The sequence below is a fragment of the Mauremys reevesii genome, linkage group 1 (genome assembly GCF_016161935.1).
Source record: "Mauremys reevesii isolate NIE-2019 linkage group 1, ASM1616193v1, whole genome shotgun sequence".
NCBI lineage: Eukaryota > Metazoa > Chordata > Testudines > Geoemydidae > Mauremys > Mauremys reevesii.
The window spans coordinates 251739853-251758663 of record NC_052623.1 but is presented as its reverse complement, the minus strand read 5'-3'; the positions used below and the strand labels follow the sequence as shown (position 1 = coordinate 251758663).

Below are 18811 nucleotides of genomic sequence, written 5' to 3'. Positions count from 1 at the left end.
CAAGATGTACACACAAGCATACACTTTTCATTTTGAATAGGGGTGCTTCCCACAGCTTACCCCTGAAAACTGCTCCATTATTACTGAGCCTGGACATGGGGAAATTGCAGTATGAGTGGTCTGTTTGCAGTGAATTTGGTGGTGGTTGTTGTTTTTTAAATAAAAATCCAACCACCAAAACATTTTGGGAGAGCCTAACATCAAGTTAACGTCATTGTGAGATTCCTAACTGGAAGCAATGTGAGTGCCACTAGATCAATATAGAGCTGCTCAGCTATTTGCTCTCATGTAACATACCGTATATACTCGTTCATTAGCCCGTTTGTTTAGAAGCCGACGCCCCAAGATGGTTAGGTAAAAATAGCAAAAACTGTATGATCGATTCATAAGCTGACCTTATATTTGCCAACCCATGAAACTTTGGCTCCTGGCCTGTTAGGGTAAGCCGCTAGCGGGCCTGGACGTTTTGTTTACCTGGAGCATTCACAGGCACAGAGCCCCTCAGCTCCCAGCGTCCGCGGTTTGCTGTTCCCAACCACTTCCCGCAGCTCCCATAGGCTGGGAACAGCAAACCGCGGACACTGGGAGCTGAGGGCTCCATGCCTGCAGACGCTCCAGGTAAACAAAACGACAAAGTATTAGATATTCAATCTGATGATTCCACAGAGTTTAAAATCATCAAATTTTGGTGTAGACCCATTTATAAGCCGACCCCCATTCTTTGATGCGTCACTTTTTTACCAAAAATATTCGGCTTATGAATGAGTACTAACTTCTAAACTGCATTATAAAGTAGCTTATCATTCAGCCAATAGGATTGCTTGATTAGATGAGTGCACCAAGACTTGCTAAGAAAGGATGTCTGTAGAATAGAATTTTCCATTGTTACTGGTGATGGTGTTTAAACATCTACATGTAACCAAAGGGTTAACAATGAGGTGCCTTATACAGTGATATCTGCATCCATCTCTCCTATTAGTGTCAGTCTCATTCTAAGGAAATGAACTGCTTATCTCTCTTATGGGCCTTTGGTCTCAGACAAACAATAAGAAGAATGAATATCACCAGGTACAGGTATTAAATGAAGAACTGCATCAGTTAAGAGCAATCAAGGCAGTGCAAGGAAAGAGGGTGACAGGAAGAGAGACCATACCAGTGCAGGTAATTGATGGAATAGCTCCAGTGGTCCTCAATGTGCCAGCAGAAAGAGGAGAAGCACATCCCTACATACAGCCAGGGCACCTTCATGCCAGAGATATCTGCATTGATATGAGCGAGGACTGACTGTTCCAACACTGGCATGTTATTCAGGTTCCAACCAGAAAGTGCATACTCCTGCCAAAGAAAGAGAGAAAGCTGTGAAGTTAGAAGACCATTCAAATACTCTAACAAGCCTATGGAGAAGGTAGCCCTCAGGATAAATGGAGCAGCCTATTAATTTATATATTAACCTTTGATTGGTATTCTGCCATGCTGAAGCTTCAGAAGCGGGAAGTATTTCTTTATATCAAGCACTTAGGCCTGGTCTACACTGGGGGGGGAGGGTCGAACTAAGGTACGCAACTTCAGCTACGCGAATAGCGTAGCTGAAGTCGAACTACCTTAGTTCAAACTACTTACCCGTCCTCACGACGCGGGATCGACGTCCGCGGCTCCCCCGTCGACTCCGCCACCGCCGTTCGCAGTGGTGGAGTTGCGGAGTCGACGGGAGCGCGTTCGGAGTTTGATATATCGCGTCTAGATGAGACACCTCAACATGCCTCCACCAGAAAGACTAAGTTAAGAACTGTGTTCATATATAACATGCCTCAAATGTTCATCATAGTTCCTTCACACCAGACCACATTCCAGGATGGCAGATGTATTGCAGGCTATCAGCAGCAACTCATATTGGCTAAAATTAATTTAAACAGAGCAGAAGCCATGAAAGGGTACTGAGATAACTTGAGTCCCTTTCTTCTACTTATGATAGCATGGCATATGCTGTATGCTGTGAGTATGAGAAGATACAGGTAAGGAGAACAACTGAAAACCAATCTGTTTAACTTATCCTCAATAGATTCTAAATATAGGACATCTGGATGAGAAGGCTGATGTTCTGGTAGTTAACAGAGGGTTGAAGAGTTCATGAAAAAATCTTGTCAGTCTCCTTATGCTGAGAACTGTTCAGAAATGCACGCCGAGTACTGCCTTAATACTTTGCATTTCTATCACAACCTTCACCTGAAGATCTAAGCACTTTACAAAGATTAACCCTTGGAACAGCCATGCAAAACAGGTGCAGACTGCAGCAAGGAATAATAATTTGTCAGTCATAGTAAAGCAGTGACTGTGCCAGGAATGAAACCTAGGTCTCTTGACTCTAATCCCCCTGCTTTAGCCTCCAGATCACATTCTCCTTAAAGAAATGTTGGCACATGTAAAAGCTATCACCATTTTTCTTCACAAAATTGCAAAAATCCCCATCAATTTCAGTCCTAAATTAAGTGCAACTTCCTGTTCTGCAAAGTTTGGGTCAGTTAACATTTCCCCGTTCACACCTCCTCTTCTGGCATCATCTTTCGACGGCCATCCTTCACAGGGAAACCACTTCCAAAGTCCTTGGATGAGATATCAGCCCCATATTCCACAATGACATCCTCCTCAATGCTGCTCACCAGTCGCCAGAACTCCTTCTCCACCAGCTCAGTGGGAACCATCTGTAAAGACAAAGGCATTCCAGGGCATACGTACAGCATTATCCCAGGGTTAAAAAAATACACACCCAAAACTGATAATGTACCTTTCCCAACACCTCACAGATCAGACATTAAATCCAGTCTCCTCCCACACCACACATGAGAATCAAATTCCATGGAAATCTTTATTTTTTTATTTTTTTGCCATTCCTTACACCTTATCTACACAAAATTAAATTGACCTAATTAAGGTCAACATACAGCTACCACAGTAATTACTGGGGTTTTTCATGTCCACACTACCCTCCTTCTGTAGGTGGTGCGTGACTGCACTGACTTAAGTGGGATAGTGTGGGGGGCTGATAGTTGTCACTCCCAGGGGGGCAAGGAGAGCTCCAGCTGTCAGCTCTGGAGGCTGACAATCAACAGGCAATGTAAGTAATGCAGTGTCTACACGGACACTGCGCCATCCTAACTACATCAACCTAAGCACTATTCCTCTTGCTGAGGTGGAGTTGTTAGGTCGGTGTACTGTGCAACTTATATCAGCAGCAGCAACACTGTAGTGTAGATGTTTACAGGGTTAGGACAAGGTATGGAGCCTTATAGGCTTACCAGGCTTTAGAAGCAGTATGTCACATTGTGTGGTAAGGAGTAGGTGGGAAAAAAAAGGTAGAATGATTAGAGGCAAAGTGCCCAGCTACAGTTCTAGTTAGAAAAATTAATAAAAACAAATAGCCCCATAATTCTGTAAGAATAAAAAAGTGAGCAAATGCCCTGCACTCCAAATGTGTCCATTAAGGACTACTACATCATGCTATGGGGTAATTTTTCACATAACACACAGTAAACCTGTGGAACTCCTTGCCAGAGGATGTTGTAAAGGCCAAGACTAACAGGGTTTTAAAAAGAACTAGATAAGTTCACGGAGGATAGGTCCAACAATGGCTATTAGCCAGGATAGACAGGGATGGTGTCCTTAGCCTCTGTTTTGCCAGAAGCTGGGAGTGGGCGACAAGGGATGGATCCCTTGATGATTACCTGTTCAGTTCAGTCCCTCTGGGGCACCTGGCACTGGCCACTGTTGAAAGACAGGAACCTGGACTAGATGGACCTTTGGTCTGACCCAGTATGGCCGTTTTTAAGTAATTTTATCACCAGGCCAGGTTATGCACGTACCCATCAGAAAGGAAGACAGCAACCATGACATATCCAATAATTCAATTGGGTCTTCAGAACAGACTGATATTCACTGAACAAAGAACCAGATTGTGCATCTATCACAACAAATTGAACAACAGCTGCCCATTTGGATCAAGCTGACCAATGTCCTCTTCCCCCAACCCCTAAGCTCTCAGCCACCCACAGATTTATAAGAAATACAAGAGGCAGAAAGATTCTTTGTTTCTACTTCAGCAAGGGTGCTCCTTCCCAAAAAGGAAACGATTCACTAATTCTGGAGTGTTAATGGGATACCATGAACGTAATCGCATTTGTCCGAAGCTTTTTTTAATCTATCATTGCTGAAAGTAACACTGACGTTTTTTAATATTGGCTTTTCTACGTGCTTATCACCACAGTATTTCACAAACATTAAATTTAGCTGCACATACCCTATCAGCTAAGGAAGTACTATCTCCATTTTACAGATGGAAGAAACAAAGCAGAGAGATTATGTGTCTTGTTCAAAGTGTTATGCTACGGGAAATCTACAGCAGAACCAGTAACAGAACCTAGAGCTTCCATTTCAGTCCTGTGACTGAATCACAACTCCATCCCTAGATTATTACAGCAAAAAAAGATTACTGGGGAAATCTCTCTCTCATTTGAGGGCTCATATATTGTGTATTACACATTTGACAGATCTTTCGGTATAATCAGACCACAGTCTGTTTCTCCAGTTTGTATGGCTCTCACACACATTGGAGACATTTTTATAAACAAGAAAAAGTAGTTTTTAAAAATAAAACTTGGTAAGGAGCTGAGGGCAGCGGTATCTGAAACTTGTTAAACCGGCTAGGGTAACAGAGTATACTGGGCTCTTTAAGAGCAAGTGCCACTAATACAAATCTTATAGAGCTCAGCCCTTTAAAGAGCATCATGCTGGGTGATAGTCCTCAGGAGGGATAGATAAGCAATGTAGTCCCAGAGGCTCATGTGATCACGAGGGTGGGCAGTCAAATGACTGAACTATACAAGAAGCCTATGGCTCAGTTAAGAAGAGAGAGGGTAGGACTTGGAAGAAGGCTATCCAGAGTCCAAATATCTGCAAGGAGCAGAAGGTGACTGCAGAGACCAGGAAGTGAAAACTGAAGGGCTCTCCATCAAGAGAACACCAAGTCCAGAAAGTGGGATGTAAACAAGAACAGAGTTCATAGAATGGGCTCAGGATGAGGTGAAATAAGGAGGAAAGGCTTGAGGCAGCACATCACTAGTAGGAGCTCAAGACCTGGTGGGATTGGTTTTGCTTGGGGGCTTCCAGCAAGGGACAAAGTCCTCCTTTCAGCCCTGCATCAGCTGGTTAATCCTAGTGAAGACCACTGATTGAACTCAAGAAAGGTGTGAACTCCATTTGATTTTATGAACTCTATTTATGACTAATCTGTTCCATTTTATGGTAGAAGATAGACTAGGTCTGAGAATCTGAAACAGGACCATCAACAACTGAAGAGCCATTCCCAGATGGTATCATGGGGGCAACAGTCTGTGGCACTGATTTTATTGACCTTCTCTCAGCAACCCTACCTGAAAGCAGGCAGAAGGGAAAATCCCATTATGACAAAAGAAGCAGGAAGAAGCATCAGATCTTGCTTTTAAAAGGGACACACACACTCTGACAAGAGGAGGGAAGCCCTTCACCAGAACCAGAAGACTGAGCAGAAGGAGTGGAGGGTCAGAATGACCTGGTTGCCCTGAAGGAGGCAGACTAAACCCTAAAAGGGTCTCAGAAGTAGAGGACTGAAGGAAGGAAATGCATTCAGCTCTTTGTTGTTTACGCATAGAGATATATATTCCCTGTACTGTCTAAGAGTAAAGTTGTGTGTGTGCACATACACATGTGCACACGTGTGTGGTTAAAAAGTTCCTTTACAAAACTGGTGTACCTTACTTTATCTGCCATGCATCCCCGAAGAGCTCAACTGAATACCAGAATGTCCATGAGAGCTGATCGCTAGGGAAAACGTGCACTAGCTGGTGTGGAGACTTAAGTGGGAGGATGGGGGGGGGGGGGGGAGGGTGTCAACACTTGACTTTGAACCCAAGGCAGCTCGATTGCAGGATCCCACATCCTAAGGGAGAGGATGCCAGACAGGGAGTCTGCACCCCTGGAGTGTGCCTGAGAAGCAAGAACTAGAATGAGTGTCTGGATGCTGCTCAAACCCAATGGATATGGACGCATGTGCAATTCAAATATTGGTTCCAATACAGCAGTCTGGTGACCATCCATGGAGGGGGTGAGGAGGACACTCGGCCAGGTTTGTAACAGGGGTCGAAAGACTTGAACCATGCCTGAGTCAAAAGGATTATACAAGGTGAAGGGCTGGAGGAAGAACCCTGTGCCAACAAGGAAGAATAAATACATTATTTGGACTGTCTGGTTTGCTGAACCCTAAAAAAGGAAGAAATTTAATAGTTTGACCAAAGTACTTTGCTGGGGTATAGGCCCAAGTCACCCATCCATCAGAAGGAAACAGCAGACAACCAGCAGAAAGAGGGGAAACTGAAGGAGACGTGACCAGATGCCAGAGAGCTAAACCATTTGTTTACATATTTCAAACTGATATTGTCCCTTTAAGTCAATCATGAGATGCCCATCAAAAACTGTGTGTCAGCTTCACTTCAGTGCCTTCCCCAGTAACAAATCCTGACAAACAGGGATACTTACATGGACTGGCATGTTGAAATAATCAGATTTGAAGTTATCTGCCATCTCTCCAAAGCTCTGGAGGGTGTACTCCCTGACAGCCTGCTCAAATCCAAAGGCCTCACGTGGTTTGTTACATTCCTAGGAGAGGCAATACAAATATTACTCCTGCAACTGATGACAAGCAGCCAGGCTCTTACTGGAGGAGATCAGTGTCTAAGTCAGTTTCCTTGGCTAATACAAACGCAAAACACTGGTTTCAACTGCTTTCACCAGATGGGGCAGTTCCTACCACACAAATACCAGTTGGGCAGCCAAACTAACTGCCTTGCAGCTTCACCTGCACTACCAAAGGCACCGTCTCAGCACTTGCTGAAGTAGGCAGAACGACAAGGGACAGCAAAGATACTGAGGCAGCCTTAAGCTAAAAGTGGATTATGTGAGATTCAGGCACTAAGACAAGCAGCTGTAGCAGAACTGTCCTACAGCAAAACTTACAACTGCCTTAGTCTTAGAAATGCAGTGTAATTATAGCCATGTCGGTCCCAGGATGTTAGAGAGACAAGGCAGGAGAGGTAATCAACAGAAGTTGGTCCAATAAAAGATATTACCTCACCCACCGTGTCTTAGTAAGTCAGTAGCTGGTTTAGCTGTGGAGAAGATAAGCATATGTGGAGAGAGGGAGAGAAGGGTAAGAGGTTTATTCGGATAACTGCTTTGGTATAATAGTTTTATGCTAATTGGTTAGTAACTTAAGTCATCTGACATGCATAGATTCAGAGGAGCTTCTTTCACTGTCTTATCCACAGAGAGGGGGCAAATAGCAGCCTCAGTCACATGACAGGCTATTCCACCTTGCCTATTTCCGCAATGCCCCTTTCAATACCAATAGAGCCCTATGACAGTGTATCTGAACATGCAAACATGCCAGACAGCTGATGGCTAGTTACTATTTTATTAACACCCTCTAATAACTCAAATTCAATCCCAGCTCTTAACATGCAGAGTTCGGCTGCCCAGAGAGTTTTAGGCTTCCTCTGGCAGACGCTCTTCCTTCTTATGCTGCCCAACAGCTTCATTTGCTGAACAAGGGGCTTCTGGAGACTCAGTCACAGCAGCAGTCACAGATCACATCTTGACAATATCCCCAACTAAATATAAAACTACACATTCTGCTCCAATGACGAGAGGAAGAGGACAGAGCTCAAAGGGCTGAGCAACCATTGTAAATGGCTCTTCCTAATAGCATGAATAGATGCAGAGAGCTTGAGTAGTTCTCTGTAGTTCTCTGTACCTCAGCAACACATTTCGGGCATCTCCAGTCACCCTTAGGCACATCAGGCAAAGGGGGAATCAAGCAAAAAGTGTGGTAGCTATCATCACATCCATCACACAGTAGCAGTTTGTCCTCATTGTTTCCCCGGCCACAAAACAAGCAAACATACAGATCAACCTGTGGAGGGGGGGAAAAAAAAAAGTCAGTGTAATGTTATGATCAGTCTCCATTACCCAGATGCTGCCTTCCATAAGCTGCCTTGCTAGAGTCTTACTAGCTATATAACACAGTACACAGTGCTGAAATATGATACTTTGACATTAGGTAATCCTCTCCCTCCCACCCCCTCAGCCCACAAGAGAAGCACTGATAAACCTCCACTGAGCTCCTGCTTCCCAAGGCAGCCATACATCTGAGAATCTGAAAAAACACAAGGTGGTAGGGAGCCAGGGAATATCCATCCAGCTGAGCTACAGGGGGAGGAAGGGCATGATCAAGTATCTTCCAGATAGATAAAGTAAATGTAAATGAATTCTTCAAGTTAACTAGAAGAACTAATTTACATTAATTTTAATTTGAGAAGATGAGGATCCATCCTAGCTATACCCTCAGTGTGAATGCTTTCTCCACTCTCTGAACCCCAATGAAGAAGGTTAATTCAAATTAGATCTCTGCACAGTGCACTCTGCAAGAGCCCTCATGGCTAGATCAAAAATAGGCACTGCATCAGTATCCATGATACAAGTGTAATTATATCTGAAGCTGTTCTCAAATGCAGGGACAAAAAACAGACCAGGCCAGGAACAGAGAAACATTGCAAATTACAAGCTGAGAATCCAAAGGCAAAAGCTACATGCATTGGTGCTAACAATCCTTCCCCTTGATCTTTACTCTTCTCTGATTACACGAAGGTAAGGATTCCAAGTATCAAAGTAAAAGTGTAAGAATTCATGCTCCAGCACACCACTTCCTCATTTACGGTCTGCCCAACCAGAAAAGCATTGACTTGAAGAACTGTCTCAAAAACCAAGGAGATTACTGCACAATCAAGGTCACAAATTCCCTCCTGCTAGAGCAAGGGGTGGGAAAACTACAGCCCAGAGGCCGCATCCGGCCCTTCAGACTTTTTAATCCAGTCCTCGAGCTCTTGCTGGGGAGCAGGGTCCAGGGCTTGCCCCACTCCGGCACTCTAGCCGGGGGCTTGCCCCGCTCTGCGCGTACTATGGAGCCGCACGGATCCCGGAAGCAGCAGCATGTCCGCCCTCCGGCTTCTATGCAAAGGGTCAGCCAAGGGGCTCCGCAGCTCCCATTGGCCAGGAACCAGGGCCAATGGGAGCTGCAGCAGTGGCGCCTGCAGACTGAACAGCACGCCAAGCCGCCTGGCTGCGCCTCCACGCAGGAGCTGGAGAAGGGACATGCTGCTGCTTCCGGAAGCTGCTTGAGGTAAGTGCCGTCTGGAGCCTGCACCCCGACGCCCTCCCACGCCAGAACCCCCTAACCTGATCCCCCTCCCACCCTCCAAACCCCTTGGTCTCAGCCCACAGCAACTTCTTGCAACCCCAACCCCACCCCAGAGTCTGTACCCCCCGCCAGAGCCCTCACCCCCCCTTCGCACTCCAACCCCCTGCCCCAGCCCGGAGCCCTCTCCCACACCCTGAACTCCTAATTTCTGGCCCCATCCCAGACCCCACACCCTCAGCCAGAGCCCTTAACCCCCCCCCCACACCCCAACTCCCAATTTCATGAGCATTCATGGCCCGCCATACAATTTCCATACACAGATGTGGCCCTCGGGCCAAAAAGTTTGCCCACCCCTGTACTAGAGCTTGTCACAGAAGTATAGCTCCAGTATCAGTAAAGATCAGCTATTTTTCTCCCTAAAATATACTCAAGCCCCTAAAATGTTTTAGAAAACTACCGAGCTGTGATACAATCTAAATACGTTAGTCAGTTACTCACTTACTGTATCTGAAGAATGATTTTATGTTTAATCATTTATTGGAAGCACTCAAATTTAATACATTACTTGATCCAAATTCCCCCATTATTCCCATCAGAGGAGAGACAACCCGGCTTGTATCTTTTTATTATGTAGCCCAAAAAGCAAGACAGGATGACACTAGTTTTAACTAAGTCACTACAATATTAAGTTTTTTAAGAAATTGAAACACAACAGGAATGCATCATGTAAAACAAAGCCCTACTGTTATTTCACCTTGTTTAGGAGAGTATGCACACCCTAGGTGTGCAAGCATGCAATGCTCCTTAAAATCTCACCATTTTCAATTACACATGCTTGACAGGAAATTTTCAAATGGTCAAAATTCTGCAAAAGTCCACCATTTTCCAGACTTAGTGAAAATACTAGTCCTCCTCATGGAAGATCACATCCAGGCCAAGTTTCAAACTTAAGCTATTTGTGTTTTAACAATGTCTAAAAGTGTGGTGGTGTAGCGAGGCGGTGGGATACCCCACAACCCCGCTGAGGGACGAACCGCCCCTAACACCAAGGTGGGCGAAGCCACTGGGTCCTACGCCCGCCCCTCAGAGATCATGGCTCCGACCCGGAAGTATAAAAGTTCACCGGCAGAGCTCAGTGGAGAACCAGCCACCGGAGAGACCAGACGTCTGCGACCAAGCTCCCTCTTGGGAGACAGCAGCAGGCCCCGGCTGGCCGGAGATCGCACCGGGCCAGCCGAGTCTACCCCTCGCTCGGTACCCCGAGGACTGGACGGGCCTGCTCCTTTCCAGTTACCCCGAGGACTGGCCAAGCCTGCCCCTTCCCAGTTACCCCGAGGAGCAGCCGAGCCTGCCCTTTCCCAGCTACCCCGAGGAACCGATGGTGTTCGAGACCGCCGAGGACGCTAGCACGACCCAGGTACCCTACGAGGGGGAGTGTGGAAGTAGCCCGGGGGCAGCCAACCCCAGTCTGGCTGCAGCACTGCCTGAACCTAAGTCAGTGTGTTGCGGCCAGGATCCCCACTGACAGCAGCGAGTCTTTGCTGCTGCTAGGGCCCCGGGCTGGGACGCAGTGGAGAGGGAGGGCCTGCGTCCCCCGCTGCCACCGACTCCTGGGTGACAGGCTCCCCTTGTCCTTTTCCTGGCCTGGGGAGGCTAGGACAACTTGACTATTGACTCAGCCCCTGCTTAAGGGCCTGAGTCCTTGACTGTTTAGTTGCTGCCCCGCCCTGACCTAGGGCCGGGGCTGCTATTGCACTACTGACTCAGCCCCTACTTAAAGGTCTGAGCCCCTAACCGTGTGCTTGCCATCCCACACTGCCGCAGAGCCCGGACTGACGGCGACTTAGAGCGAGGCGGTGGGATACCCCACAGCCCTGCTGAGGGACCAACCTCGGCAAAGCCCCTCTACAGGTGGGATTTTTGTTTTGGGGTTTTATTTATTTTATAAACACAGAGAAGGGGCGGGGGGAGGAAAAATACACCCTCATCTCAAACAAACTCAAGAAAACGGATATGGCAGAGGCTCTAGATGGAAGGCATCATCCAGACAGGTTACTTTCAGAAACACAGTGTGTAGAAAATAGGGGATTACAACTGAAACTGTTTTGCAACACTTACTATAGCAACTGCCACCAAGCAATCACTATGATCCTAAGGTACTGCCTTTTTTTCATAAACATGTGCAACATTTTATATTACAGCACAGTTAACATGTAATTAAATATCAAAGCCCTACTGTAAAGCAAACATACAAAAGCAGATTTATGGTTGCTGTGGGAATCTCAAATCTTGTGACTTTTTTGCAATTAAATCCTCAAGGTTTTTGCATTTGTGCATTTTTTGCAGAGAATTACCATTTTACACAAAGGTAAAATAATAAATGGGTAGGGAAGGACAACCAGAACTACAGTAGTATATTCTTCAGATGACAACTGTAGACTGACGTACAAGATGTGTACATTTCAGAGACTCATTTCCTTGAAGGTCTCTCATTCAAGTACTATCCATGCCCAACAAGCATTCATTTATAGAGGTTCTACAAGACCACAGCCAAGGCAATATAGCTGCATGGTCTGGGTTTATTGCTACCTTATTTGAACCCCTGCCACAAGTGAGAGATAACACAAATAAGAATCAAACTCAGGTGTACTGATGAGTGAAAACTGACTAGGTCAGAACATTTTTCCAATAAAATCTTATTTAAAAAATGAAAACCACTAATAGCAGCCATTCCTGCCATGGAGAAACAAACAGCAAGCCTAGAAATACCATGTACTCTCAGCAAGTAACTCATCTAAGTACTAAAGGGATCCAATGCTTTTAGTTTTGAAAATGAGAGAATCTCGGGCCTATTCACACTGGTAACCCCACCTGCTTCCAAGCACCTAGCTGCTGCTGCTTTAAATGGCAGTTTATAGCCCCCATACTTGAAATCAGAAGCCATTTCTTCTTCTAAAAGATTTCATTTGAGTTTTTGTTAAAGTCCCACGGCCTCTCCTGGAACTGGGAATAACTAACATTTCAAATAACCACAACGAGTTTTGGGAAGACTTTCTGAAGCTAAGGAAAAATAATGCATTCTGTATGCGCAATATGCTGTTTTTGAAGTGCACAGAACTTAATTTCTTCAAACATGTTAGAAGACTCTTATTCAGGACTCTACATGTACCAAGTATGACAGTTTAAATAAAGCCATTTGAATTATCTAATAAAATAAAAGAAACTATACCCTGTTTTTCTATGCTCAAGTATCAAACAGCTACACAGATTTTATTTCTTCCCTTTATTTTTCTCCCTGGTAGACTAATAAACTAGACATTTCAACTCAAGACAGCTGTTTGAAACAAAATTAGTCCTGTTTTCTGTAGTTTAAACCAATGTTTCTCAACGACCAGTCCGTGGACTGGCACTGGTTCCAGAGATTTCCCTGACACAGCTTAGGATGGCAGCAAGCCAGTCCCTTGTATCAAAAAGTTTAAACTATCTCAGATACTTATATGGCCTCCATTACTGTAGTATATGAGCACTCATAATCTAATGTATTTTTCTTTATAATACCACTAAGGAAGGAAAGTACTACTATTTCCATTTTACAGATGGAGAACTGAAGCACAGAGATACTAAGCAATTTGCCCAAGATCATACAGAACGTCTGTGGCAGAACAGAGAATTGAACCCAGATCTCTTGAGTCTCAAGCCAGTCTTTAGGCTTTATCAGCCTTTTCTGATAATCTAAGGTGGAATCACAACCTAGAATGGAACGTTTTTACTGTGATTAATTCAAATTCTCACCTTACAGCAGATAATGTTATCTGTTACAGTGCCATATTTCCCAATGGCACAAAAGTAACCCAAGCTGACAGCTTCATATCCTATGCTCATGTGCTCCAGAGCAAAGAAATCACACTTACAAAGTTGACAGAAATTGTCCCTTTGCGCTGCCTCATCTGCATGCCAAATGCTTCTGACTTGGTGCCTTTGCGTCTTCGAGAGACCTCGTCTTGAAGCAAAATAAAGTTACATACATTTCATTAATCTAGCATAAAGAAAGATCCCACATATAGGGATCATATAGAGACCAGCCTGCTACCCTGCCTTTGGCAGCAACTACTACTTAATGCTGTAGAGAGAAAGCCAGAACTCTTTGGTGTACCTGACCAGTTTACTCCTGGGGGAATTCTACGCCACTGCAGAATTTCACAGAATTCCCTGGTTCCCCCCGTTTCTGGCCACCACTAAGGGGTCACTGGGCTCTGCAGAGCCCAGCTCGCAGTGAGTGGAGTGCCCAGCCTGGCGGGGCTTGAGGCTGCATGCTCTTGGATCCTCATTCTCCTGGGACAGGAGAGGCCTGGGAGACCCAGCCAGCTCCGGCAAAGGGTGAGGAAGGGCAGGGCTGCACCACACCATGTCCCCTGGCAGGACAGTAAAGAAGTTGGCGTGAGTAAAGAGGATGCTGGTGTGTGAGTTGGGGGCTGCCTCACGGCTGAGCTCTGGGGGGATGGGGAGGAGACACGACTGGCGTCTGGGCCAGGGACTGCCCCGTGGCTGGGCTCCATGGGGAGGGGTGTATAGGTGTCTGGGCCAGAGGGTGCCCTGTGGCTGGGCTCTGTGGGGGAGGTGGGATGCTGGTGTCTGGGCCCGGGGGCAGGGTGGGCCCTGGGGCGGAGCTCTGGGAGGAAGAGGGTGAGGGTGTCTGGGCCAGGGGTTGCCCCACAGCTGGGCTCTGAGCGAATGGGAGTGCAGGTGTCTAGGCTCTGGAGTGCAGGAGTCTAGGCTCTGGAGGAATTAAGCACCTCCCAACTGGAACTGGGCTGTTGTAGGCGTTTCTTTAACTCTTTACTCATGGGAGAATCTTTTTTGCTGTTGTCTGTATTGACGACATACTTGTTGACAGGTATTTTGAAATAAATTTGAAATAAATAATTGAAACTGGAGTGATCATAGTGTTATTTTGACAAATAAAATATGCAGAATTTTAAAATATTGTGCACATAATTTTTAATTTTTTGGCACAGACTCCCCCCAGAAGTAAACTGCCAGTTGTATCAAGCTGTATATGACTGGGGAAAGAGTAAACCCTCCCTTGCTGATCTTCACAGGAGATCCAGGAACATCATGAAGCAAAGTGGATTACCCTCATAATTTAGGTGCTTATCTAGCATGATTGGTGTTAACATTTATCAACCCTTTTTTCAAGTCCAGTAATTCTCAACTGGTACAGTACATTTCCTAAATAATAAAGAAATATGACTATCAAATTAAAAGAGTCCAGCCAACGGGGTTAGCCACCATGAGTTCTGTCAACCTCCACATGAATTAAATCCCCACATGTTTAACTTTTTCACATCATAGTGGCTCATTACCACCTCTTCCCACTTGTCTCCAGAGAGAGCAGCGAGGTTTGGTTCAAAAGACTGTTTCAGAGTCTAGAGACAGGCTACTGTGTCCTTACCACCCTTACCCACAAGATAAACCAGAAGTTTATTTACCTTCTTTATCCTTTGCTCCCAATGCCAGTCCCACCATCTTGGGTCCAGCTCCAAAGATCTGCAGCTTCTTCAGCTCAGTATTTCTACTCATCTCTCCTGCCTCTGCCTGAAAACAAGACCAAAGCACAACACAACACCATCAGCATTTACCTTCCAGGTCTCCACTACTCACTGTACACTTGTATCTCTACTCTCTTTCTCTCATTGCCCCATTCACAATCATATCATCCACTTTACCCATTAGAAGATGGAAGGCCTGATTTTTCATCCCCAAACCCAATATCCAGATGCAAGAAAGGGAATGCAATGAAACAGACTGGAACTTCTCTTCCAATTCTCCAAACAGATGTCTCCACATTTAGCATTAAAGAGTTTTGTTACAAAGGTTGATCTATACATCAAGTGATCATGGAGAACTAGGTTTGACTTCTGGCAAAAACAATTAATCACCAATGCAACACTTTCCAAGTTACTATGGATCAGGAAAAGTTTGATATTAATAAATACATTATTTATGTGGCACATTTCATCTGCTCCCTTGAGTGGGTGGATATATCCACAAACTATTAATGATGTTCACAGGTCTTCTTGATTCCTTGGCTGGGCTTGGATTTTCAGATGCAATGGCAGAATTACTATTCCCCACAGCCCCTACCTACGCATGGTGTGCTTCAAATCATGTGAATTAAGCAGTGAAAAATACTTATTAGGTCATCCAGGCCATCCCCCTGACAATGCAGGGTTGTTCTCCTTTAATGTTTTGTCCCTTCCTGTCCATTCATTCACAGTCCTACATAACTCTGAGCCTCTCATTATTTTTGTATCACCATAGTGCCTAGGAGTCCTAGTCATGAACCCAGCCTCCATTGTACTAGGTGCTATAGGCTTATCCAACCTTGTTTTATTCCATCATTGCCTCCACTCCACCAGAGATGGGAACCTCAATACATCTTTTGGCCACTTACTTCTCAAAAACTCTCTCACTTAGTCCACGAACTTTCTTTTATGCTACCGCCTACTCTTGGAATGGCCTGGTGTACCAGCTCAGGAAGGAAACTTCATTCAAGTCTCTCCTAAAGACCTGCTGCTCCTACAAAGCCTTCAAGCCAGTCGACTAAAACATTTTTAATCCATCACACTGCCCACTAATGCTCACCGAGAAACTGCAGTATCTTACTGATGTTACCCTGCCCTTCCTTCTCCTGCTCCCCTTTACAAACGTATTACTCTTATTGTATTACGCCTGAGATAAGTTTGCTAGCTCCTTGGGGGCATGAATCAGGTCTCTGCTGGTACTGCAAGGCACCTATCAATCTGCGGTGACGTCAACAACAGAAACAACAACAAAAAAACTTTCTGGTAATCGGTGCTCACTGAATGAGAAACTTCATGTGCAGTGACAATAATGATACAAACAGATAATATAATTTCCATGTATTCATGTCAAATTTTCATGTTTGTTCTTTTAGTTGGCTGCCAAAATGGACTGAAATGCAAGTTTCATTTGCTAGTCACCATAGGTTTTTTTGTTTGAAGCACTACTGCTGTCCAGATATTTCCCTCCGACTGGATTCAGTATTTGGGCTTGTTTTCTCACCCAGTATATTAACGTGTAACTTTCCATTCTGAATATCAGTTATTTTCCATTCATGTTCAAATATCTGTAGATCATCTGTGTTATGCCTCTGTTCTCACTAGTAATGGCAATGCCTTATAATTTAAAGCGACACTTATCAACCTGAATTTTTAAAAATTGACTTTAAAATTCAGTTTGATACAGCACTCTAAGTAATACATCCCGACTTTTTTTTAATTCCTTACATTTTAAAGGGTTTTTCTGTTCACCTCTTTATTTTTATAGTAATCTTTCTAGCAAGTGAAAAACTGTTTGACATTGGACAATGGTGTAACTGATCTTGATGTCCATGAGAATGTACAAAGCATATAAACCAAAAACATAGCAATAAAATATTTTAGTATAGAGGTACACCATTCAGACAAATGTGATTTTTCAAGTTGGCGTCCCTTTAATTTTATGGGAACACTGTTTTCCCGCTACTCCATATGATTAATGAAAAAACAGATAAAATGGGATTTATGAGATCCCAGTGGTATCAGATTACCTCCTTCCCCCAAACAACACAATGTTCTCATTAAACCTTCACTCTTTATTTACAGATTTTCAGGCGATTTTTAGTCCATTTGCCTGTCATAATCCCAATCCTTACTTTCATTTAAAAAATTAACATGAATATCATTCTTTACTAAAATCCAGAAATTACATCTATCAAAAAGCAATATGAGAAGAGAACTTGATAGAATTATAAAATTAAATCAAGTTTATCTGCCTAGTTTATTTTTTAATATAAACCATGTTTCTCAATTCTTATTCCTTCTAATTCCATTATCCTTCTAAGTGAACACAATTTTAAAAGGTAATGATGAGTTCATCTATAACCACTAATTCTTCTCATCGGTAAAGGGAACACCATATGTATCAAAAGTACAAGTTATGTGACCAGAAGGAAACATACTTAAAACAAAACAAACAAAAAAATCTAATAAATGCCTGTAGAACAAATATCAAAAACATTCAAGATTATTAAAACCCACACTTCATTTGGTGACACTTAAGGTTGCATCAAGACACCTCCAAACTCAAAATTGTGAGAGCATGGAATTAAAGGGATAGGATGGGAAAAGTCTCATGCCACTTTTACAGCAGAACGCGCTCCAACTTTCCATGAGGCTTTTCACTTCCCTCTCCAACAGATACCAAAAAGCCATATATATATATATATCACAATGTCAAACTTGCACTCTAGCAAAAAAAAAATGAACAACCTCTGACACACTTCTATCAACAATCACACAATACAAGTTTTTTATGACGTTATTCTGCCTTAACATTGTGATTTAATAAGCGCACAATGTTATTATTCCTAACTAGGGTTTGTGAGTGAGCATGCAATGAAGTAGACTTGTCATCACCATCTTTTTCCTCTATTTTAACGGATTTCTCTATTTACTCCATCATCCCACAATTGCTAAACTGAAAAATCAAGTATTTTTCCTCCACATCAGAAAACACTGTAACAGGATCCAATTATGGATTTAAGTACTTCATCCTTTCAAGAGACACCATCAACTTCAAAAGTCACTTCTATGAGATACACCTCTACCCCGATATAACTCTGTCCTCGAGAGCCAAAAAAATCTTACCACATTATATCGAATTTGCTTTGATCCACCAGAGTGCGCAGCCCCGCCCCCCTGGAGCACTGCTTTACCGGGTTATATCCAAATTCGTGTTATATCAGATCGCATTATATCGGGGTAGAGGTGTATTTTTAAACTTCTATTATTACAAGTAGTACCTAAGATTATTATAATTGATAACTTTTTTTTTTTATTACTTTGTGCATTTCCCAGCACTTTTTATATAGTACGTTTAATTGTTTTTTGAGCAGTTTCCACTGCAATTATCTCCCACACTAACACAGAAATGTTTTCAAAATATTAAAGTGTGATTGTCAAACCACAAAAATTGGTATGGTAACTTGGGGCAGAAGTGTTGCCTGCAACTTAACTCTTCTAAAAACTTGAAGCTGTTCATGTCACTTTAATAGTATCACCTTTTAAAAGGTTAGAGCAACATTGTTTTTTCTTTCCTTCCAGTTCAATGATTTTTTAGAAATAAATTATCAGCGGTTCAGTAAGCTCATTAGTCAAATCCCTTAACAGCCCAGGATGCATCCTTATGGCTTATTTGTCTTTACTCCATATTTTCCAGTATTCCCAATCTGCTCTTTGTTTTTAAACAGGATTTCCCTTAAAACTTTGTTAAATTAAGCAGTAAAACAAAAATGTACCTAAGCTATTTTTCAGTTATTAATATCACTCCTCATCTAATAAGTGACCTGCTTTCCAACATTTGTAAAGTCATCCTTATTTTCTAGAGTTAATCTTTTTCACTTCTCTTCCTTTCCTTGCACGCCTTTACTAAGTTATTGCTTGCCTTCCCCACCATTCCCATTTACAA

The 18811-nt window shown here is 43.6% G+C and overlaps 1 protein-coding gene across 2 annotated transcripts in view; it reads right to left on the bottom strand.

Annotated features, from left to right (window-relative positions):
• Window positions 1–18811, bottom strand: part of KDM5A (lysine demethylase 5A) — an 85844-nt gene that overhangs the window by 51060 nt on the left and 15973 nt on the right. For both annotated transcript variants that reach the window (XM_039547080.1, XM_039547090.1), the window contains 6 exons: window positions 14770–14875; window positions 13192–13280; window positions 7838–7996; window positions 6565–6684; window positions 2541–2699; window positions 1154–1335 (listed from right to left, as the gene is read on the bottom strand). In XM_039547080.1, coding sequence (XP_039403014.1) covers window positions 1154–1335; window positions 2541–2699; window positions 6565–6684; window positions 7838–7996; window positions 13192–13280; window positions 14770–14875 — 815 coding nt within the window. The remainder of the gene's footprint in view (window positions 1–1153; window positions 1336–2540; window positions 2700–6564; window positions 6685–7837; window positions 7997–13191; window positions 13281–14769; window positions 14876–18811) is intronic.